The sequence below is a fragment of the Mus pahari genome, chromosome X (assembly GCF_900095145.1).
Source record: "Mus pahari chromosome X, PAHARI_EIJ_v1.1, whole genome shotgun sequence".
Classification (NCBI taxonomy): Eukaryota; Metazoa; Chordata; class Mammalia; order Rodentia; family Muridae; genus Mus; species Mus pahari.
In genome coordinates, this window is record NC_034613.1 from 90,456,884 (window position 1) to 90,482,716 (window position 25,833).

At 38.5% G+C, this 25,833-nt stretch overlaps 1 protein-coding gene across 1 annotated transcript in view; it reads right to left on the bottom strand.

Annotated features, from left to right (window-relative positions):
* The window catches only part of Zdhhc15 (zinc finger DHHC-type containing 15), a 112,197-nt gene that overhangs the window by 45,394 nt on the left and 40,970 nt on the right, over window positions 1-25,833 (bottom strand). The window contains exons 3-4 of the mRNA XM_021187709.2: window positions 10,996-11,090; window positions 2,666-2,786 (exon numbers count right to left, since the gene is read on the bottom strand). Of these exons, the coding sequence (XP_021043368.1) occupies window positions 2,666-2,786; window positions 10,996-11,090 (216 nt within the window). The remainder of the gene's footprint in view (window positions 1-2,665; window positions 2,787-10,995; window positions 11,091-25,833) is intronic.

Consider the following 25,833-nt stretch of genomic DNA (forward strand, 5'->3'; position numbering starts at 1 on the left):
CCTTCCTCCCTCCCTCCCTTCCTCCCTCCCTCCCTTCCTTCTTCTTTCATTTTTGTTTGTTTTTCAAGGGTTTCTCTGTGTAACAGCTCTGGATGTTCTGGAGACCCAGGCTTTGTAGACCCAGGCTGGCCTTGAAGTCACATATCTGCCTGCCTCTGTCTCCTGAGTGCTAGGATTAAAGGCATGAACCATTATCACCCAGCATAAATATTTATTCTTATATTCACAGATATGGGTAATTATCAATCATCATTAATAAAATTTCTCTGTACAACAGACAGAAACCATTACAGAAAACCACAAACAATTAAAATGCAGAGTTGTAGAGCCCAACTGATACATCTGTAACATCTAAGACTGCACCTAAGACTCAGGGAACATCACAGAAGAGGTGGCAGAAAAATTATAATAAAGAGGGAAGGGAAGTCCTCTGTGAGACTGTATGTCTCTTAGGAATGTCAGGGTAGTTTTATCCACAAAATTTCATCAACACAGCTACTACCTAAACAAACCTGAACAAAGATAATATGCTAACATGGAAGCAGAAAATTTCCTGGGGCCTCAAATCTAGACAAAGAAGGCAATTATGGAATATTGAGAACAGGAGAAATATTCTTCTCCAGAGAATGACATGCCAATTGGTTATCCAATACCAAGTGGTGAGCACTGAAATAATATAATACAAGCATCATTATATAGAATATTGGTTGTATTTACATATTTAGGAATATATGTTCATAACAATTAAATAGAAATCATTAATTTGAGAAAAAGCAAGGGCTTGCATGAGAAGGGTTGGAGGAAGGAATGAAAGAAACAGAAATGATGAAATGATCTAATTTAGTAAGAAATAGAATATACTCTGTAAGAGACCTAGCCTGTCTAATTCAGTATTCCTATTGCTTGGACTAGGGTCTCACACATATCATTCACTTTTTAAAAAGTGGTATTATGGAACTTTTTATTAGTTAAAACAACTTGAAGGAAGATAAATTTATTATAGTTTATGCCTTAAAAGGAATCAGTCCATCAAGGAAGGAAAGGCATGGAACAGGAGCAGCACGTGGCTATGGTTTTAGGAACTAGCTCTTATGTGGGGGTCCAGGGGACAGAGAAAGAACTCCACAGTAGCTTTCTCCTTTTCTCCTTTTCTTCAGTCTGGGATACCAGCTCATAGGGTTGTGTCATTCACATTTAGAGCAGGTCTGCCCCCCTCAGTCAACCTTCTCTGAAAGAACCCCCAAAGTCACATCCAAGGTGCAGCTCTGTTACATCCTCCTTTTTTCAAGATAGAGTCTCCATCACTGGCTTGCAACTTGGTCTGTAGATCTGGGTAATGCCAAAGTCACAGAGATCCACCTGCCTCTGTTCACCACCGCATTCTATTCTTTTTTCTTAATTCAATCATCACTATTTCCAAACACCCGCTGAAATAGGGCTAAGAAATTACCCAGATTCAGCAAGTTCAATAATATGCCATTTTTCTTTATTCTGTTTCTTTTACTGGCTTTGCTACTTTGGTGTTTAAAGCAAATATACAAACAATCACAGATATTTTAGTATGTACAAATATTTTGAAAAATACTAAGTGCTATGGCATTACTCCTCTAACAAAATTAACAATAAGTTTTTAATGTTGTCTAATTATAATTTCCTCAACTGCCAAACTGCACCTTAACTGATATTTGCTGAATAAACCATCAGTGAAGAAACGACACTGAATCTGACAGCACCATTTGCAAAGGAGGATGCAGCAAAAACCCCTTGGTTTTCAAGGTTTTCATTTTCAAAGGTGGAGAACTATCTCTGCAAGTACTGTTCTACTCATGCAGATGAAACCCAAGTGTAAAACTTCACAAAGGATATTCAACCACATAAATGAAGATACATCTTCCTTTGCTTATTACTGCAAGGATATTTATAGCAGACTGATTCATACTAGCTAAACATTGGAAACAAACCAAATTTGTATCAGCCACTGAGTAGATAAACAAGCTGTTATATTCGTACAATGTAATGCTACTCAGTAATATTAAATTAAATACACAACAATATGAGTAAGTTTCACAAATATGCTGACTAAAAGAAACAAAACACATGGGTGTATGCTTCATGATTTCGCTTATACGAAATTCCAGAGAAGGCAAAGCTAATCACCATATAAAAACTATCAGAATAATAATCGTATGTGTGCATGGGGATTGACTAGGTAGAGGCATGGCAGAACCTTCTTGGAGTGATGGTAATTTTTCAGCAGCTTTGATTACAGGTGTGTGTATTTTTCAAAACATGTTGAATTGTACACTTAAGATGTTTGCATATTTTGATATGCAAATTTATCCACAATGAATACATATTTAGGCAGATATGTACTGGTGTTTGCTATTTGTTTTAAAATGCATCAGAAAAATAAGATGATCCAATGGAAAAACAGAGGGTTGACTCTATGGAAAGGAATGTGATAAAGTAGTATAATAAAATGTTAGTGGTAAAACCACTGGTATTACAGTTACTTACAAATCTCTAAAAAGGCGCATGAAAATTTCTATAATGAAATGTAGTTTTGAGAAGATGAGAGGAAAAGGACGCTAGCGTGACAACTCAGATGACTTGGTGTTCCTTACATTCCTGCTAACTGACTCCCTGGCAGAGATGATGAACTGACCTCCACTCCCAGTTCTTGTGTACACTGGTAGCTTCTTGGCCATATCCACAAGCATCTGCTTCTGGACCTCAGGTCTCTCTTCATTTTTATAGCGCTCCTTGTCTGTATAGGACAAGTGGAACTGGAAACAGAATGAACAATGTTTATATTTTCAGGTTACCAGAAAGCATTAAAACAACCATAACTACCTAAATGAAAATATTATCTGCTCTTGAACTTCAAATACCAGTTTGTCTTAGATATTTTTTGGCTACGTATTTTATGAGATAGGTGGTATTTTTTTAAAAAATAAAAAAATAATGTTTAGACAGATTAAGTACCTTGTCCATGGCTGTACTCAATCAACTTATAAGTAGCAAAGCTGCTCCCCAGTATACTCCATGTACCTACCAAACTTGTATTTCTTCCATTCCATCATACCATGTATGATGGTACATAGGGTTGTCAAACACATTGCTGCCAGGATCCCTTCAGTGAGCAGCGAGGTTTATTGAGTACCAATTACTATTTTATAGGTTCAAAATGCTGATGACACTCAGAGAAGCTGGATGGCTTGTGACACTGTCTGAATATTATAATTTTTCAAATGCGTAGAATTTTGGTTATCCTCACTAACTGATACAGAACTTTTTGTCAATTTAATGCTACATTTTGCTAATATTGCCTAAGATAACCTAATTATTTTTTCAAAGCAATATAGATTTGAAAACTTTCCTTTAATCTACACAAAAGGGTAGACATATGGAAAAGGAGAAGATTTATGGTGGGAAATCCTTGTATAAACTTTCTCATGAACTTAAAATAGAAAATAACTTTCGGAAATTGGGTCTTCTTGATCTGAACTTTTTTTCTGTAAAATAAAAGAAATGATTCTGATTTCAGAAGACTGGAACTTAATTGTTGGGGAATAACAAGTAACTCAAAGTATTATTTAGAATTCTAATTATTAATCATTTAAATCTATTTGATATTACCAGTCATTTGAATTTTAACTCTTCATATATAATACCTTACTACGCTTTACTCAGTATGTTTACAGCTACTCTTGATAATGAACACCTTTTCATGACTTCATTGGGCCATTTAGGGTATTCTCTCAAAATACTTATTCAAGTTTTTTGTCCACCATAATAATTAGGCTTTTAGTCACTTTCCTTTCAGGGTGAAGTCTCTGGTGGGTTGGCTATGCTTCAGTGAAACCACACATCAAAGAGTATATGAGTAATACAAACTGTACTTGATTGGTTTAAAGAAAAAGGAGGACATGATTGGGTAGGTAGGGCAAGGATAATCATTTTAGGAGGAATATGGGAGGGGTGAATATGATCAAAATTATATGAAATTCTTAAGCAATTAACAAAATTAAGAAAATGTGCTATTGTCTTTTTATGCTGAATTGTGACATATATGTATAATATTATATATGTATTATATATCTTTTATATATTACAGATTTTACTCTTTTGTTGAATACTTTTGTAACAATATGTACCTTTTCTTTTGGTCCTTTTATGGTACATTTTGAGGGACAGAAGATCTTGGTGAGTGTGGACTTATAGACCAGTTTGGATAACTTAGGTACTATCTAAAGCTAAATGCTATGACCTAGCAATCCCACTCCTAGTTATATTAGTCAAGACAAATAAATATATGTAGGTGAAACATATATGTAAATATGCCAAAAGACATGCACAAGAATGCTCAGATTAGGTGTACGCAGCTATGAAGTCTCTCTCTCTCTCTCTCTCTCTCTCTCTCTCTCTCTCTCTCTCTCTCTTTTTCACTCACTCACACTCACACACACACACACACATAAAATAAGTAAATGTTAAAAATAAAATGTAAATTAAAAATAGAATTCTATTCATGATGCGTTTTATTGCGCCATACCATTCTCAGCCAGAGTGAGAGTTAAATGTCCTCCTGAGAATATATGGAAAGGCATAGGAGGTATTTGAGGTTGTCATAATAAATATGATACATTTATAAGCATTTAATTCTTTTATTATTATTATTATTATTATTATTATTATTATTATTATTATTATTATTTTCTTTATTTACATTTCAAATGCTATCCCAAAAGTTCCCTATACCCGCCCCNCCCCTGCTCCCCTACCCACCCACTCCCACTACTTGGCCCAGGCCTTCCCTTGTGCTGGGGCATATAAAGTTTGCAAGACCAAGGGGCCTCTCTTCCCAGTGATGGCCGATTAGGCCATCTTCTGCTACATAAAGCATTTAATTCTTATCTCTGAGTTCTGATGTATACAAGGTAGATACATCCTATAAGGATATAATAAGTAAATATTGTAAACTGATACAGAATAATCTGGTTGTTTTTAAAATAAGTACAATTATACTACCATAAAAATCCAAAATTTTTAGATTTTCATTTAAATTTTGATCATTGAAAGTAGCACCTCATGGCAGTGCTTTAATCTTTGAGGCATCCTTGTGAATTTAACTTTCTCACGGGCCTGCATACCATTTGAAGGGCACAGGCACAATCGTTTCTATTTAGATGTGACAGATACTTTGTGGTCACTCAACAAATGGTTTTGAACAAGCTGGCTGGAACAGACAGCATATTTCTGGCACTAACTAAGCCTTATTATGGATGATAAAGCAGTGAGCTAGCAAATGCATTGTTGGATGAGACAACTGGTGACAGATTGGAATGCTATGTTAGAAAAATTAATATTGTGGCCATCAAGTAGTCCCAAAGAACTCTCCTTCCATTTTTACAAATTGAAAAATGATAAAGATGTAGTTATTAAAAGAGAACAGGATCAGGTATTGGGGGGGGGCAGGAGTGAAGCCATGAAGGCCAGCAGAATGAATGGAAATATGCAGCCCAGGAGGTGGGAGGTGGGGGGGTTCTCTCCAGAATGTACCAGAGACCTTAGAGGTGAGAGGCTGTCAGGACTCAAAGGGAGGGACCTTAGATGAAATGCCCAACAGTGGGGAGAGGGAACTTGTAGAGTCCACCTCCAGTAGAAAGACAGGACATCAAGTGGAGGCATGAGGTTGCCATCTTACAGTCAAAAACTCTGACTCAGAATTGTCCCTGTCTGAAAGAACTGCAAGGACAAAACTGGAGAAGAGCTGAGGGAAAGGAGGTCCAGTGACAGGTTCAAACTAGGATCCAGCTCAAGGGGAGGCTCCAAGATCTGACACTATTACTGATGCTATAGTGTGCTTACAGACAGGAGCCTAGCATGGCTGTTCTCCTAGAGGCCATGTGGTTGAATTAGAGAAAGGCTGGAAGAAGCTGGAGGAGGAGGGTGACCAGCAGTCTAAACTAACCTGGACCCCGAGATCTGAGATCTCTCAGACACCGAGGCACCAACCAGGGAGCATACACTACCTGGTCAGAGGCCCCAGTCACATCTACAGCAGAGGACTGCCTGGTCTGGCTTAAGTGAGAGAAGATGTTCCTAACTCTCGAGAGACTTGAGATCCCAGGGAACAGAGAGGTCTGGCAAGGGGTAGGGTGAGGGATATGGGAACATCCTCTTATAGACAGATGTGAGGAGGAATGGGATGAGGAACTGTCAGAGGGCGGGCTAGGAGGGGGATAATGGGTGGACTGTAAAAAAAAGATTAAATATAGATATAAAAAATAAAAGATATAGTCATAAGCATTAGACATTTGCAGTACTTGATTAAAACCTAACATTATCTCATCAAGTTTAGGCCTACAAAATTTCTAACCACATAGCCTTTCTACTGACCTAAAAGCTTTTATACTAAATACTACTATTTTTTATTAAGCTAAAATTAAGATAACATGGTATTTTATTTTATAAGGTACATATTACAGTTCACAAATTCAGTGGCATTTAGCTCGCTCATAGTGTGGTGCAAACAGATACCAAATGTTCAGAAACATTTCATCACCTGAGAGAAAGCCCTTTACTTTATTTTTTTTAAGATTTATTTATTTATTATAGGTAAGTACACTGTAGCTGTCTTCAGACACTCCAGAAGAGGGAGTCAGATCTTGTTACGGATGGTTATGAGCCACCATGTGGTTGCTGGGATTTGAACTCCGGACCTTTGGGAGAGCAGTCGGGTGCTCTTACCCACTGAGCCATCTCACCAGCCCCAGCCCTTTACTTTATTAAGTTGTCATTCTTTATTCCCTTCTGTCTAGTCAGACTGCAACCAATATCTGCTGAATCAGTTTCTGTCTGAATTTGCCTTCAAAACAGTATGGCCTTTGGTGTTCAATGGCCACATTTCAAGGTTCATCTATGTTGTATCATATGTCAGTACTGCATTATCTTCCAGGGCCAATGGTATTCTGATGTGTGTGCACATACAATACTTCCTCAAACTATTTTTCCACTGGCAGTGATAAATATTTGGGTTGTTTCCATCTTTTGGCTATGGTAATTAGTGCTGCAATAAAAAATTGTACAAATGTATTTATTTGAATGCTTCCTTTCAATTATTTTGACTATGAATGAAACTTTTGGGTCACATGGAATCTCCATATTTAACCTTATGAGAAAAAGCATAGCTATTTTTGCATAGCATATTTACCAGTCTATATTCCTAGTCAAATTTGAAAGAATTGTGAATACTTTGCATTCTAGCCAATATTTGATATTTTCTTTTCATTCATTCATTCAATCATTCATTCATTCGTTCGTTCATTCATTCAATGAATCCTGGTGGTTTTGGTGTCTAGTTTTGTATCTCTTTAAGTTGGGAGTGGGGCTCATGAAATTTTCATGTCCTTAACAAACACTTATATATATTCTTTGGAGAAAAAAAATGTCTATTTGGGATCTTTCTGCATTTCACAACTGGGTTATCTTTATTTAGTTGCTGAATTATAAGAATTCTTTATGTATTCTGTGTACTGGACACAAAAATTGTATGAATTAAAAGACTGTCTTTCATGCTTTGGTTGGTCATCTTACTGTTTGGTTTATTTCCCTTGTAACAGTCATTTTTTTAACCTTTGGCTTTAGGTCACTCTTCATTATACAGTTCTCTAACACATCAAAATAGATTATTTGAGATATTTCTTCCTTTAAATGTTTTTTACAACTATAAATTTTCATGTGAGTACTGCTTGATTGCATTCTATAATTTTTATTATGTCATTTCTCTGTTTCACTCCTCTCAAAGTTTTTTTTTTTAAATTTCCTGCCATTTCCTATTTGATCTGTTAGTTTAGAGTGTGCTTAATGATCAAGGTGCAGAGAAGAAGAGACTGCAGAATTCTAAGCCCTAAATGGGACACCAATTTTACATGTTCCTTTCCAAGGCTCAGGGATCACCGAAGGAAAGGGGGGGGGGCAGAAAAACTCTAAGAACCAGTGGTGGTGGATACATTCATTAAAGCAGCAGTTTTTAAATGCAGAATGGGGTCCTTGCACACGCGATCTCATAGCACAAGACTGGGCAAGCTCAAGGCAGACAAAATCCTAGCTTGGAAAGGGCAGGGGAAAAGAAGTCCTACCTATAGCTGAGGAGATATTGGCAATCGATAGCTTCTGGGAGAGAGAATCAGCTTTCTTTTCTTTTTAAAAGGGGTAATCTCTGGTAGGTCAACCACCTTCCATGGATGGCCAACACTCAAGGGTAGTTCATGAGTAGCATTAACGGACTTAATTTTTTTTTTTTAATGTATGATGAAGTATGAGGCCACCAGGTTGGATGGGTGGGGGATAGAGCTCGATCTGGGAGCTATTGGGGTGTGTGTGTGTGTGGGGGGGAATATAGTGAAAATATATTATATGAAACATTCTAAGAATTAATAAAAGAGTGTGCTTAATTTCCTCACACTTGTGAATCTATAGCTTTCTTCGTCTTATTAACTTTTAGCTTTATTTCACTGCACTTAGATGGTTTCAATATTTTAAATGTATCAACTTCTTTGGTGGCCTAATGGATTGTCTGTATTAGAAAATTCTCTATATGTAATGTAAAAATGTATATACTACTATTTGATGGTAGATTGTGTACACACACACACACACACACACACACAATTTTTTCAGATCCTTCATTTCTTTTTGATTTTCTGTCTACTTACTGTACACACTATTGAACATGTAGAACTAATGCCTTTTAAAAATTCTTCTCTCATAAATTACATCCAGAATGCATTTTCTCTCTCTACTCTCTTCCCAGTGCCCCTACCCACCCACTACTCTTTCTTCAGATAAGGGCAGCCCTTTCAGGGATATCAACTGAACATGGCATATCAAGTTTCAACAAGACTAGGCACATATCCTCATATCAAGGCTGGACAAGGCAACCCAGTAGGAGGAAAGGCACCCAAAAGCAGACAAAAGAGTCAGAGATACCCCTACTCCCACTGTAAGGAGTCCCACAAGAACACCAAGACACACAATCATAAAATATATGTAGCAGACCTAGGTCAGACGCACATAGGCGCTATGATTGTTGCTTTAGTCCCCGTGACCCCCTATGAGCCCTGCTGACTTGATTCTGTGGACTGTAGGCTGTGTTCTCATGGTGTCCTTGACCTTTCTGGCTTCTACAATCCTTCCTCATCTGCTTCCACAGGACCCCTGAGCTCTGCCTAATGTTTGGCTATGGGTCTCTGTATCTGTTTCCATCAAGAACTGATGTCTTTTAACTATTATTATTATGCCTTTTAATTATTCCAGAACAGAATTTCCCCAGGTTTTGCTTCTATTATTCATGTTCATTAAAAAAAACAAACAAACTTTAACATATTGATCAACTGAACCTTTATTTTTGTGGTGCTGGAGATACAATCCAAGAACCTTCTAGACAAATGCTCTATCACAGACCCAAATATAGCATATTGACTCCCTTTCAATACATATTTTACTTCATTTTCTCTTGTGATTGACTTAACTCTCTTCAAAGAAAATATTTTTTGTTGTGATAGATCAAATACAGAGCGCCACACATGCCAGAGAAGCTCTGAATTTCTGAATCACAACTCCAGTCCCTCTCTCTTTCTTCCTTTCCTTCCTTTCTTCCATATGAAAGTCTCTTGTTTGAAATTAACATAGATATCCTTGATCTTTTATCACTATTTGCTTATTATATATTTTTATAACCATTTACTGTGAACTTAATTCATGTCTTTGTTACTAATGTTAACTGTATTATAGACAGATTAAATATAGCTGTGATTTTAATCTAGTTTGTCAATCTCAGATTTTTGGAATACATTTTTCAAACAGGGTCTCATTATGTAGCTCTAGTTGTAGAACTCTATGTGGAGCAGGCTGGCCTCAAGTTCAGAGAGATCTATTGGCTTCTGCCTCGAGAATTCTGGTATTAAAGGTGTGTGCCACCATACCTTGTTCTGTAATATTTTAAGTATTATTTATTTTAGTGTTACTTATTTTATTTCTTTTTTTGAGATAAAGTTTCCTCTGTACCCTAGATTGGCCTCAAATTTGTGGCAATCTTCCTGACTCAGCCTCTAGAATCCTGGGATTACAAGATGAGTGACCATGTTCAGCAATGTTAGCCTTTTAAGTGGATAAATTAATCCATTTGCATTTTAAGCATTCAGAAGAAAAGATACTTACCACTTGGCTCATTATCTTCTGTCTGTATACTACCTTTTTATATGCTCTAATTTTTTAATTTTGTATTATTTTGATCCATGAAGGAGACAACTTAGAGTAGTACTGTTCTCTGTGTTAATAGCTTTTAGTAAGATCTTTCCCATTGTTTCTTTTTACTTCCAAATCTAACTTCTTTTAAAGTAGTTATAGGCAGTAAATTCCTGAGATGATCATTTTTCTGATCTCTTATTAATTAATTACACATGGATTCAAGAGATCACACCTTAAAAGGGTTAAATTCATAATTGAGGTTTTTCTCAGAGTTGCCTTCTCGTTTCTTGCTGGGTGCCATTATGAAATAATACAACTTCATAGAACTGAACTAGATGAGGTCTCAGAATCAAAGCAGCTTTTAAAAAAAAAATCAGATTCCCATTACAGACAGTGGTTTTCTAGTCTTAAAGACACCCAAGGCTGGTGATTTCACAAACTCCTTCAATAGCCTAGTCTACCCTTAATTCCTCAGAGTGATCCCTTTTAGTTTATCCCTGGCTGGGCAAGGTAGTGTGCCAACATAGTTCAGGAGAGGTGAAGGAGGGTGACTGGAGGCTAGGAGTTCAAGGCCAACTTGGGCAATACAGAGAGACCTTGTCTGGAAAAAAAAAAGACAAAACAGCCTAAATTTCTTTTGAATAGGAAGGCTATTTGTTCTTCCTTTTGTTCTGTTCTGGTTTTATTGGTATCTTTAGTTTCTTTTGTTCTTAAGTTTGTGAAACAACACACAATTCTTACCTTCTGGTTTGGCTGATGTGGAAGTGTGAAGATAGACTTCCAGTAGGTCCATGCAAAGAACACAAAAATGGCATGATAGAGTATGAGGTAGATAACTGAAAATAAAAAAAAAAAGGTTGACACTTTTAATCCGTTTTTTTTCTTCAGCATTCAAAAGAACAAAAGTAAGCAACAAATGTCTCTTTTTCTCCTATTACTATGTACTGGCTGGTATTACTATGGAATGCTGAGTGCTAGTATTTTCCCATGCACAGATAAGAATACATGCAGAACACCAAAGTTTGAGCCAGGGAAATTCTGGAAGTTATATGTTTTCAAAGTTTTCATGATTCTGTGAGTAAAGAGAGGACTTGACCTTTATATCAATATATGAGAGCTGTTTTGGCCAGTTGTCATTATCTCTTCCACCACAGGTACTAAAATGCTATGATACAATTTGTACTTCATTAGAGTTTATAGCATGCTTTTTCAAAAAAAAAATTAAGGTAGTATGTGTTCCTCTGTGTGTGTGCACACATGCTATAGTGCACATGTGGCTTCAGAGGATAATTTGTGGGAGTCAGTTCTCTTCTTCTACCATAGGGGTTCCAGAGAAAGAATGCAGGACACTGGCTGCAAGCATTTTTATCCACTGAGTCACTTGGTCAGCTACAACATATTTTATATTTGTCACCTCATTCTATTTTCTCAGTAACTTTGTTGAAATAGATAACAGTATAGGGCAGGTAATTATCTGTCAGGGACAGAGAGCTCGTTAACCAAGGTCCCACAGTCTGTAATGTGTACCCTGACATTAAATAAAGAACTTCTGACTCTAAATCCAGAGTCGTTTTTAATAGCTCCATTGACTACAGAACTCAGAAGTATGAGTTGTACCTTTGAAATAGATGTCCACATGACGTTCCTGCCTGTTTTCTCATACTTTCCTTTTAAACAGCTCAGTTTGGGTATTCTCCACAGAGCTGGTTACAAGATGGAAAAATCACTTCAGCGTTTCATTTCAAGTGCCTGAATGGCATGGTCTTATGTCAGTCCATCAAAAAGACTCAAGAGAATGATGTAATTCAAGATGAAATGAACTCTTTCAGTCCCAGCCCTTTAGTACAAGACCATTTATATGTGAGATTATGAAATCTCAATTTCCCACACAGAATAAAAGACAACAGTTTACTCCACATGGGCACCTCACTTCTCACTTCTTCATGTCAAGGGTGTGAATCATTCCAGATTTTCTCACATGTTTATTTAAATGCATGCAAACAACAAGCATCTCTGCAACATCTAAAGATTTAATTGTCTTTCTTGTGAAAAGTTAAAGAATCATACAGTTCAAAACTTGAGTTAGGAGTATACAGTGAAATCCTTGTCTTATTCAGTTATATTCTAAGCCATGACTTCAGAGTTTATGTTTGTAAAATAAAAACCCAGGGTGTTTTGGCACACACAGAGAAGTAGACTGTACACAATATTTTGCAACAGCCTTCTTGATTGCTTATTTATCTGGGATTGCTTCATTTTCTATAACTTGGAAAGAGTGATTTTTCTTATTTTCTTAAATAATTGGAGTGCTCAGCCCTAAATGGGGCATCTGAATTATACCCCTTCCTGAAAAGGCTAAGGGGCTGTAATATATGGGAGTATAGAAAGATTATAAGAGCCAGAAGTTGGAAAGGATTGCTCTAAAACATTGTCTCCTGCCATGAGAGGGCTGTTGTAAATAAGAAGTCATAGAGTTATGGCTGCATAAGATGTGCACAAGATTAAGCCATCCAATCCCCCAGCATGTACTGGGGAGGAGACCAAGAGGCCCCACCCCTGAGCTGGGGAGCTACTGGCAGTTGGTAGCAGTTGAGGGAGTCAAAGTTAGTTTTTTTTTTCAGAGATGTGATTCCTAATAGACTGTTCTCAATCTAGTGAGTGGCCCTACATCCATGTGCACACACACACACACACACACACACACACACACACACACGGCACTACAGATTATACTGTTTGTCAAAGAAAAAAGATTACAAGAAGATGGAAGTAAAAACTGGTGGGTGGTATAAGGGTCAGCACTAGGAGGCAGATTTTTATCAGAACACATTGTATGCATTTATAAAATTCTCAAAATATACTTGCATGGTATTCTATTGCAAAGTGTATTATATCCTCTATTGAACCAGACTGTCTTTATTATACATTGAATTTTTGCTTTCTCTTGCTAACACAAATAGTGATTCCATGAATATTTTACATGTATGTTATCAGGACATGTATAATCATCTGTTGAATCAATAGGGTGGTGTTGTCACACCCCTTTAATCCTGGTACTTGGGAAGCAGCAGCAGGTAGACTCTAAGTTTGATGCTACCCTGGTCTACAGAGTGAATTCCAGGACAGCTGAGGATACACAGAGAAACCATGTCTAAGAGAACAACAACAACAACAACAACACCCCAAAAACCCAAAACAAAAGAAAATCTATAGAACAGATTCCCTGAATTGGAATTGCCAGGCCAAAAAGTATGCCTTTTTCTATTGTTTCTTTTATTTTTGATATTATAACCTAATTACAAGTCTGCCTTTCCTTCCTCCAAACCATCCCATATACCTGTGCCACCAGACAAAAGACTGGAAAGGTCAAGCAGATTAAGAAACCCCTGCAATTCTCATAACAGAATGATAGGCATTTGAATTTGCTCCCAACCCAGTTCCTGTCCTGGAGCACTTCAGGGCTGTGGGTGTAGGGGAAGAGGGGAATGGGAGAGAGCCCTTGTCTGGCCAGAGTTCCTGTGCTGGACGCTTTCCATGCAGCCCCAGGTGGGCCCCATACCAGGTTCTCAGTCTCTGGCATCCCATGCCGGATATGGCAGAGGAGCTGAGAACAGAATAGGGGCCCTGGGGCGGCAGGCACTAGGCCCCAGAGATACGGGAAAAGGGGGAAGGGGGAGAGGAGGGGGGCGCTGGGTGGTTTCCACACAGGCAAGAGTCTTTAGTCCAGTCCGTGGCTGGAGCACAGGAAGACCTTCTGACTGGAGGTTAGAAGCTGCTCGTTAGAAGTAAGCCTATCCCATCATCCAAGCACAGCGGGCCTTGATGAGCAGAGACTGTCTATGGTTTTAGAGCTTTATTATAGAAAGGCAGGGGGAAAGAGAGAAATAGAAAGAGGAGACCGGCCATGGCCAAGGGGAAAGAAGGGGGAAGGGAAAGAGAGAAAGAGAGTGAGAGAGAGAGAGAGAGAGAGAGAGAGAGAGAGAGAGAGAGAGAGAGAGAGAGAGAGAGTTTGCTTAAAATTTCTTTTAAGCTTCAAAAAAATATCATATTTAATGTACTCCCCACAGGTCAAACCAACTCGCTAATAGCCATTATTTAATCCTTAATTAACAAAATAATATCATCTACTTAAGCCAGTTTCCTTTTACAGACAAGCTGTTACTGCCTACCCCAGATACATAATTAATATTTTCTTTCTCAGCCATCTAAAGCAGATAAATTTCCACCTCTTCCCTCAGCTTTCCTTAACAGTACACAGGTAACTTTCCACTTAGAGGATCCCTTCCAGGACTAAATTCCTCAAACACCCTTCCTTGCCTCTTTTCTAGGACCATAACAGCAGACCACGGATGTGTTCCCAATCAAATTGTTACAGGCTTAACATCTACATTATCCCCCTCCCCCGTACAGACATCACCCTGCTGGGGTTCTGCTCCCCTGTTATGATTATTCTACAGGTTTATCTCTATAAAGGGGGGAAAGACAGCGCTGCCACCACATCTGTGTGGCATGGCTTGAAAATGAAGGGTTCCCCACATGGAGGTTCTTGATGAGAGGGACAGCCGTTGCTTGTCCAAACAGTTTATTCATTATGAAAATGGTGCACGCAACTTACTCAGGGTGGACCAGAAATTAAATACCTTTTGCAGGAAGGAAATGTCTGGGAAGGGGAGCTTATTGGCTGAATCCTCAGGGCAGTCCCATCTAGATACCTCATTAGCATGGAGAACTCTGGGCTCTGTGCTACTCAACTAGTTGTCAAGGTCCTCAGGTGGGGTGTGGTGGCCATGTGCTCCAGGACAGGAACTGGGTTGGGAGCAAATTCAAATGCCTACCATTCTATTATGAGAATTGCAGGGGTTTCTTAATCTGCTTGACTTTCCCAGTCTTTTGTCTGGTGGCACAGTTCCACTTGTCCCACATTACCCTTCCTTGCTCTCTTCATAGGGGAATATATCTCTATCTATCTATCTATCTATCTATCTATCTATCTATCTATCTATCTATCTATCAATCAATCATATATATCCATGAAAAATTATATTCCCTGCTTAGTAGGTAGAATGTTCCTTCCATGCATGTTTTCAGGTTTTCAAGGCTGAACATTTGGTATTGAACAACCACCTGGTATGCTCTTCCATGGAAAAGACTGTTTCTCCTGCTCACAGGATTCCTTAGTTGCCTCTGGCTCTTTGTGTAGTTTCTGTGCTTTTTCCCTTTAGCATGTAAATTGTTGTTGTCCTTGTTCAGCTCATGTTTGCATGTTTGCAGAGTTGTGTTTGTGAGACATTACGGGTATACCTTCTGATATTACTAGGACACATACTTTCATATAAAACTCCCTGATCCTTGGCCCTTACAATCGTTCTGCCATGCTCTCTGAGCTTTAGGTATAAGAACTGGTTTGCAGATGTAAACATTCAAACTGGACTTCACAGCTATTGTTAAATTGCCATTAGTAAAACTTACATATGTTGCTCCTCTACCAGACGCCACTCCAGCACCCAGATTCTCAGGCAAGCCCTCTGCCACATACACTCCTCCAGTGCCCACTCAGCACACCCTCCAAAAGTCCTTCCTCTCCTTGTCACCATATCCAGTCCTGTGTCTCCTGTGTCAGTCCCCTATTACTCCAGAGGCCACATCGACACTCAGAACCCCAGGTAAGGCACCCACCAATACGCCCCCAGTGCTCACCCAGCCTACCCTCAACAGTTCCCCCTCCAATATTCCCTCCTCCCTTCATCACCCTACCCCATCCCACACCTCTGGCTGAAGCCCAGTGCCCCAAGAAAGGCAACATCAGCACCAAGATTCTCAGGTAAGCCCACTAGTAGTAGACCATAAACATTTTAACCATGTCTGCCCAGCTCACCCACAACAGCCCCTCCTCTCTATCCTGGCTTACATCTCTGGCAGAAGCCCCATCCTCCACCACAGGCAAGGCTAGTATTTAGACCACCAGGTAAGACCCCTGCCCAGGTAAGGGGATTACAAACACACCCCCAGTGACCACCCAGGCTAAACTTAACAGCCCTTCCCTTTCTCATCACCATATCCTGGCCCTCATCTATGGTGGAAGACCCCTTCTCTACCAGAGGCCACACCAGCACCCAGAACCCCACATAGGTTGCTTGCTGGTGGACCACACCCAATCTCTCAGTATCTGACCAGCCCTCCCTTCCTTATTAACATATCATACTCCCTAACTCCTGCAGACAACCCCCAGCTACACCAGAGGCCACTATGGCCATCAGAAGTCTAGCTCCCAAATCAACCTGACACACTATACTCAACCACAGGCCATTCCAGCTAAAAGACCACAGAAGAAACAGAAACCAAAGAATAAAGCACCCATCCAACAAAGACACTCAGAAGTCAAAAAACCCAGATGCCTAGATGTCACTATCTGAATAAAATCAAAACCAGCTAGGACAATATGTCACCACCAGAGTCCAGCTATCCTAGGAAATTAAGACTTGAATATTTCAACACAACTGAAGCACAAAGAAATGACCCTAAAACCAACTTTATGAAGATGATAGAGATCCTTAAAGAGGAAATGAAGAAATATCTTAAAGAAACCTAGGAAAACAAACAATTGAGGAAATAAATAAATCCTTTAAAGAAAACCAAGAAAAATCAAACAGGTGAACAAAATAAATAACACTGTTCAAGACATAAAAATGGAAACAAAAGTAATAAACAAAAGACAAGCTGAGGGAATTCTGAAAATGGAAAATCTAGAAAGCAAACAGGAACTACAGAGGCAAGCTTCAACAACAGAATATAAGAGATAGGATAAGAATCACAGGTATTGAAGATATGATAGGTAAAATGGATACACTGGCCAAAAAATGATAAATCTAAAATATTCCTGACACCAAACCCAGAAAATCTGGGACTATGAAAAATTGAAATCCAATAATAATAAGAAAAGAACAAGAAGAATCCCAGCTACAAGGGCTAGAAAATATTTTAACAAAGTCAAAGAAGAAAATTTTCCTAACCTAAAGGACATGTCTGTAAAGGTACAAGAAGCTTAGAGAATACCAAATAGGTTGAACACAAAAAGAAAATCCTATGCCAAATAATAATCAAAACACTAAAAACACAGAACAAAGAAAGAATATTAAAAACTGCAAGAAAAAAGGCCAAGTAACATATAAAGGCAGACCTAGTAGGATTATACCTCATTTCTCAATGGAGTCTCATAGACTTCAGTCCAGACTACTATACACAACAAAACATTCTATCACTATAGATGGAGAAAACAGGATATTCCATGACAAAGTCAAATTTAAACAATATATCCACAAATCCAGCACTGCGGAAGGCACTAGAAGGAAAACTACAACCCAAGGAAGTTAATTACACCTATGAAAATATAGTCAATAAATAATCTCACACCAGTGAAACTGAAAGAATGGGAACACATGCGCGTGCGTGCGCGCACACACACACCCCCATATCAAAATAATAAGAATTAACAAGAATTGGTCATTGTTCTCTCTCAATGTCAATGAACTCAATAAAAAGACACAGACTAACAAAATAGATGTGAAATTCCGATGTATACATCCTTCTGCTGCATAAAAGAAACATACCTCAAAATCAAAGATAGTCATTACCTCAGAGTAAATGGTTGTAAAAAGGTTTTCCAAGTAAGTGGACCTAAGAAACAAGCTGGTACTGCCAGTAAATAGACTTCAAACAAAAATTAATCAAAAGTGATCATGAAGGACACTTCATACGCATCAAAGTAAAAATCAACCAAGATGAAATTTCAATTTTTGACATCTATGTTCCAAACACAAAAGCACCCATATTTTTACAGGAAATACTAAAGCTTAAATCACGCATTGCTCTTCACATATCAATACTGGGAAACTTAAAGTACCCACTCACATTATTGGCCAGATCATTGAGACAAAAAAATAAAAAATAAACAGAGAAATAGAGCTAATAGATGTTATGAGCAAAATGGGCATAATATATCTTTTGTGTTTTACCCAAACACTAAACAATAAGTTTTCGTCTCAGCACCTCATGGAACATTCTCAAAAATTGGCCATATAGTCAATCACAGAGCAAGCCTCAACAATTACAAGAAAATTGAAATACTTCCTTGAATCTTATCAGACCACTATGGATTAAAGCAGGACTTCAATCACAACAGAAACACCAGAAAGCCTACACACTCATGGGAATTGAACAATTCTCTACTCAATGACCAATGGGTCAAAGAAGAAATAAGAAATTAAAGATTTTCTATAGTTCAATGAAAATGAAGGCACAAAATACCTAAACTTATGGGACACAATGAAAGTGGTGCTAAGAGGAAAATTCATAGCACTAAGTGCCTACATAAAGAAATTGGAGAAATCTCATGTTAGTAACTTAACAGCACAACTAAAATCTCTAGAACAAAAAGAAGCAAGTTCACCCAAGAGGAGTAGATAACAGGAAATAATCAAATTTAGGGCTGAAATCAATAAAATAGAAACTAAGAGAACAATATGAAGAATCAATGAAACAGAGTTGATTCTTGGAGAAAATGAACAAGAGAGACAAATCCTTATCCAAACTAACTAAAATACAGAGACAGAATATGCAAATTAACAAAGTCAGAAATAAAAAGGCAGAAATAACAATAAAAAGTGAGGAAATCCAAAGACCTAAACCCCATAAAATTAGAAAATCTAATATAAATGAATAATGTTCTCAATACCTATCTTTACTTACCTACCCTTAACTTACCAAAGGTAAATCAAGTACAGATAAACAGTTTAAATAGATCTATAATCCCCACAGACAAAGAAGCACTCATTAAAAAATCTCCCAACCAAAAAAAAAAAAAAAAAGAGCCCAATTATTCCACATAATAGAAACAGAAGGAACACAGTCAAATTTATTTTATTAGGCCACAATTATCCTGATACTCAAAACACATAAAGTTTCACCAAAGAAAATTACAGACCAATTCCTCTTATGAACATTGGTGAAAAATACTCAAAAAACAAATCCAAGAATACACCAAAAATATCCTTCACCATGATCAAGTAGGTTTCATCCCAAAGATGCAGGGATGGTTCAACACATGAAAATCCATCAATGTAATCCACTATATAAACAAACAGAAAGAAAAGAAACACATGATCATATCATTAGATGCTGACAAAGCCTTTAATAAAATCCAATGCCCCTTCATGTTAAAAATCTTGGAGATATCAGAGACACTAAAACATAATAAAGGCAATTTACAGCAAGCAAGTAGCCAATGTCAAATTAAATGGAGATAAAATCAAAGCAATTGCACTTAAGTCAGGAGCAAGGCAAGGCTGTTGTTGTTCACTTTCTCTATCTATTCAATATAGTACTTGAACTTATCTAGAGCACTGTGGGAATGTCCAGCCAATGACTGGTTTAACTTGAAGCCCACACCACCAGAGAGAGCCCATGCCTGACACTGAGGACTGAGACTAGAAGCTTGGCAGCCCAGAGATCCATGATAGAATCAAATAAATGGGGGAAAAGTCAATGAAATGATTGCTAATGATATTCTGCCATACTCATAGTTCAGTGCCCAGACCAATTGTTATCAGAAATACATTATCCAGCAACTGATGGAAGTAAAAGCAGAGATCCACAGCCAAACACTAGGATGAGCCAGGGGAATCTTGCAGAAGAGGGGAAGGAAGGATTCTAGGAACCAGAGGGTCAAGGACACCAGGAGAACATGACCTACAGAATCAACTAAGAAGGGTTCACAGCGACTGAAGGGGCAACCACGGATCCTGTATCGGTCTGAGCTAGGTCCTCTGCATATATGTTATGGTTGTATAGCTTGGTGTTTTTATAAGACTCCTAACAGTGGGAGTGGGGAGTATCTCTGACACTTTTGCTTAGAGTTAGGACCCTTTTCCTCCTGCTGGATTGTTTTGCAACAGTTCTCAAATGTCAGTGTGCAGGGTGGTTGAGATCGCTAAGTGGATAAAGGCAGTTGTTAAGCCTATGAGAACCAACTCCTACAAGCTATCTCCTAATATCCACATTCTCAATGCAGAACATGTGTGCAAGAGTGTATACACACACACACACACACATACACACACTCACTCTACATTGAAAAGTGTAATAAAAATTCAGCATATATACTTCACTAAAGACTTAATCATTATCTGAATTATAGAGTTCAAGAATTTAGCAACCCACTTTCAGGTCATTCTGAAGAACCAGGAGAAAACAGTGCCTTTAGGCCATCTGGTTGTTCATCCTACCACTTCAAGGTGAAAACTTGCTCCAACCTCCCTGGCAGACAATAACTTCATCTCTACCAGTGCTTTGAAGTGACTCTTCTTGAAATACAGAGAGAACTCATGAGTCTCATGTTGTGCATCCCTCTTTGTAGACAAGGTTTTTGACCTTTGCTCTCAAATATGCACCAGTGTAGTTCATTCTACATTAAAAACATGCAGCATACTTCTTTCCTATGCCTCTCTCAGTTGGGCTATTTCTTGAGATTATTTCTCACACTGTAGTGCAAGCTGATTTGAAACTCACTATGTAACTAAGGCTGGTCTTGAACTCATGGCAATTCTCCTACTGCTCATCCTCCCAAGTGTTGGAATTACAGATACAAGTCACTACACCTGGTTGGCATAGTTTTTTATAATTAATTTTGTGTCTAGAATACTCAGCCTGTAAACCACAGGGACACTGAATATTTTTTAGATACGTTGCTCCAGTGAGGTTTCAAATCACAAGAGAAATCAAATAGCTTGTGAACTGTAACCTTGAGCTGTCACTATTCACCGGCATAGAAATGAAATGGAAAAACATGCTTTTTCCCTTTAGAAAACAGGCACAGTGGAGCCCTTCACTTATCTGGCAGTGATGATTGGGGGGGGGGCATCAGAAGCTGCTAGAGTGTTATAACCTGAAATCCCAAAGTATTTCGAGTATCTTTTCTTCTTTTCTTTCACCAGATGCAGAGGTTTGCAAGACGGCCAGAACATGGCCAAATGCCAAAGAAAAAAAAATTCCTCTAAGCATGCAGTTGTTCTGCATGTCATCACTGTGTTGTAATGTGAATAGCCCATTATGGGGATAGCTTGTAAAATAATGCCTCATAAACACCTTGATAAAATTATGGATGCTAAAATTACATGCTGGAAGTAGCATTAAGTTGTTATTAGCAACATCTTTGGACAGTAGATTCCCTTTTGTTTTGCTCTTAGGAGGTAGTGGGAAATGTGTATGTGTGTTGGGGTGCAGGGGGGGGGAAACTTGTGCATGCATTCTTGGGTGCCCCCAAGTGTATGTCATAGTCTGTTGTGAATGCAGCAAGATGAGCAGCAGAGTGAGAAAGGAAAGCGGCTTTTCTCTACATTTCCAGACAAATGCCAAAGCTGTTACTGCGGCAATTATCTAACAAACCTTTTTTTCTTCTTCTTTAAAAGCTATTGTTAGAGACTCTTTATTTTAAAAAGAGATTATTTTCTGTAACATCTTTCATACCAGTTGATGACTAAAAGCATTTGTGTTGGTAGTGAGGGAAAATTAGGAGAGAGAAGTACCTTGCAATTATGCACTGTAATTCAAATAGGAACAGCAGTTGTAGACCTAGCAATTGAGAGTCCTTATTAAAACCTCCATTTTGGCTTGGGAGAGAAATCCTCAGATTATGATAAGGGTGAAATTTGTCAGCCAGGCAGTTAGTTACATCTCCGTTTGAGCGGAGAACTTAACAATGAGGTGCTGATTCTGACGTTAATATACTGCCTTACTTTACTTACTGCTTTGTGAACTCCACAGGACTGGAGATTGTGCAGCAGATGCTTGAAGGAGTGGCGAGGGTAAGGAAAGAGTCTCATAGGTTTACAGAACATTTGATGACATTTTAAGAATTTCTCACATGTTCATTCCATGGTTTATCTAATCCTAGCATTTGAATTTTTATCTGCTGGTTCCAGGGTTTACCTAATTAACCCATAGGAGTTTCTCTTATATCGGTATAATATCCTGGTGACATGTGGCATTACATTTTGAAAAGCAGCGTTTCTTTTTCATTAATGTCAACTTCAACTGTTAGGCTTTCGTCCAAGGTATACTGATTTCTCCTAATTATCCACTAGGCATCCACTGCTCATCAATTTATATAAACGTTTTATAAAGCTGGTTATGTTACCAACTCTTTTTAAATTTTTTTAAAAAGATTTATTCATTTTATATGTATGAGTGTTTGCTTGCACACACGTTCACTACTTGTGTGCTGTGCCTGAGGAGGCCATAAGGAAACATAGCTTACCTGGGAACTGCAGTTACCATATGGGTGTTGGGCATTGAACCTGGGTTCTCTGCATGGGCACTGAACCTGGGTTCTCTGCATGAACAGCAAGTGCTCTTAACCATTAAGCAATGTCTCCAGCTTCCACATATGTTACCAGTTCTTAAGGATTATCTTATAAATTTAGCAGCCATTATGCTAAATGGAGCTTCATTTTCATTGGTATGAATTAGATCACTCTCTCTCTCTCTCTCTCTCTCTCTTTGGTTTTGTCGAGACAGGGTTTCTCTGTGTAGCCCTGGGTGTCCTGGAACTCACTCTGTAGACCAGGCTGGCCTCGAACTCAGAAGTCCACCTGCCTCTGCCGCCTAAGTGCTGGGATTAAAGGCATGCGCCACCACTGCCCGGCCACTCTTTCTCTCTTTACACTCTCTCTCTCTCTCTCTCTCTCTCTCTCTCTCTCTCTATATATATATATATATATATATATATATATATATATATATATATATGGTAAATATTCACCCACTGAACTATACCAGTAGCTTAATTGTTAGTATTTTCAAGTTCCAAAGATCTGTCTCATCCCCATGTATTAGGAGTTGGTATAAAATACCGAAAGAACAAAATACATATGTTTATGTGTATCGGAAAATATTAATAATGAACCTGCAGGTTCCCATGCTATTCTAAGCCCTGGCAGTCTGGGCAGCCTGTTCTTATCTCATGGAGACTCTCTGGCCCAGAGCTCCTGAAATGTCTCCACCCAGTCCGCTAGGTTCCCACTGGCTGGTAGTCACCAAGCCAACCCCTTGCTTCAAAACCCCACGACCTTTGTGATGCACATCAGGCAAACCCACGCTTTGCCTCTGTACCTTTCTCTCTTGAACCCAGACGACCTGCTTTGTGAAGGAAAACACAACACAAACTTCAGAAACAACAGCAACTCAATCGCGGGGCGAAACAACTAAAATCCTAATCTTGTAAGCCTGACGGATCCGTCACTGAAACTGGGAGACACCAGTAGCTACATCCTGTACTTATGCTATCCCTGTCCAAAAATAACCTGTTAGGCACTCTCTCTTGCTTCCTCTCTTCCTCTGTCCAACGTGGAAGTCCTGCATACTCGCCCAGTGATTGGCTCCTTTATTCATTAGGGGATTGGTTCACAAGAAGTCACCTGAGTATGATCCACTCAGTCCTTGTCCCCTTGTTTGCAACCCCTCCCAGGAGAGAGGAATTAGCATCAAAATACAAACAGCACCAGGCCCATCCACAACATTTATGAATGTGAATTATAACATTAATCTTTGTCAAAATGATTGGATTTTGCCTAGGAGACATACTTCTGGTTGTGTCTGTGAGGCTGTTTCCAGAAAGCTTTAACTGAAGAAAGAAAAATCTACCCAAAATATGGAGGGCACCATCTCATGGACTTGGCTCCCGGACTGAATAAAAAGTGAAAAATAAATCTGTTGAGGTCCAGTATTTGTGTCTTTGGTTCTTTATTGTCAATGCAATGTAACTAGCTGCCTTATACTCCCACTAATACATTTTCCCCAAAACAATGGACTGTAACCTCTCAAACTATGGGCTAAAATAAATCCTTCCTTTTTAAAAAAATTTGCCTTTGTCAGATAATTGTGTCAGAGCAGAACTAATATGAAGTCTTTTTCATTTTTTTTCTTGTGTTAAAAAGATGTGGCACAGAGATGTCAGGTAAAACAATTAATTTGGAACCAGATGATTGGCTTGAACTCTGGATTTGCTGTTTAATAACAATGTATCCTTGGGTTGGGGATGATGCTCTGTGGTAGAGTAGTTGCCTGGCTTGTTTGAGGCCCTGGGTTTCTCTCCTAGAAGACAAAAATCAAACAAAAAGGTGCTGGGAAGATGGCACAGTGGGTAAATATGCTTGACAATACAATGAGTTAGGATGCAGTTGTCCAAGCAAAACTGCCTACAATCCCAACATGTGCACAGTCAATGGGAGGTTGAAACAGGATATTCAGCAGCTCATGGTCCAGCTAGTCTGTTTCTCTTTTAAAGATGTCTTTTATTTTGTGTGCATGTGTGTGCCTGAGTGTATGTATATGCACCACATGCATGCAGGTTCCCCAGGGACTAGAGGAGATCATCTGGAACATGAGTTACTGGGAGGCACTGGATCTGAGTGCTGGGAATAAAACCTGAGTTCTCCACAATAGCAGCAAGTGCTCTTCTATCACAGAGGCATCTCCACATCCCATCAGCTAGCATGATTTAAACACTGTGTCTCAAACAAAGTGGAATGGCGAGGACCAACAGTTAAAACTTGCCCTTTGATGTTCATATGTGTGCTACGGTATGTATCTGCCCACAGCCATATACATATATACCCATAAGACTCTCTTACACATCTACTATGAAACAAAACATTTTTTCCAAATTATGTGTCCTTGAGATGCTAGATAGCCATAGTTATGTACATATAAATATACTTGTATGCAATATATACAAAATATATTTAAATGTATTGATAAACATTTATAATATACACATAAATGCTTGTCTCACAAAGTTTTTATGAGTTTTATTTTTCAACGCATTGAAACATCTGACATATTGGAATAACTTAACATGTAGGTTTTTTTTCTCTTTTTTTCTTAACTCTTGGTGGTTTATATTCTTAGAAATGATAATAAAAACTACACAAACTTTACTGGAAGAAATACAATGACTTGTAAAAAAAAATGAGGAAAATGGCTTGTTTCTAGTCTGCTACTTGGTGTTGAGCCAGTCTTTCATTGATTCATTCATGATGGGGACATAGGAGCAAACAGGGCTAATCTTTTGAGTAACAGTCTTTGGCTTCCCTCCTAGCTCCAAGTAGATAATTGGAATATTATTATTGTGCATGTACAATTTGAACTAAGGGAATCCATTGATTCAGCACTGTCAGGACTATTCACAGCAGACTTTAAGGGGAAGCAGAGATTACCTGTTGTCTACATAGCAGCTAGGGATTTATAGATCGATTCTCTCTGGCTGTGGAAGTGACAGGAACACAGAAAGCACAGGTTGGTTCCCTTAGAATGTATTACCTTTTGGTGATTGAACCTATAAATCTATCTCAGTTACATGGTGCTAACTTTATTTTAATATCATTAAATTTCAAAGTTTAAAGGCATCTGGGATGCTATTTAGCACAGTGGTCTAGAAAACACACATGTCTTCTTTACAACACCTCTAATAACCAGTTGTCTAGCTTTTGTTTGAAGATCTGAAGTAATACAGAATCGATCAGTGCC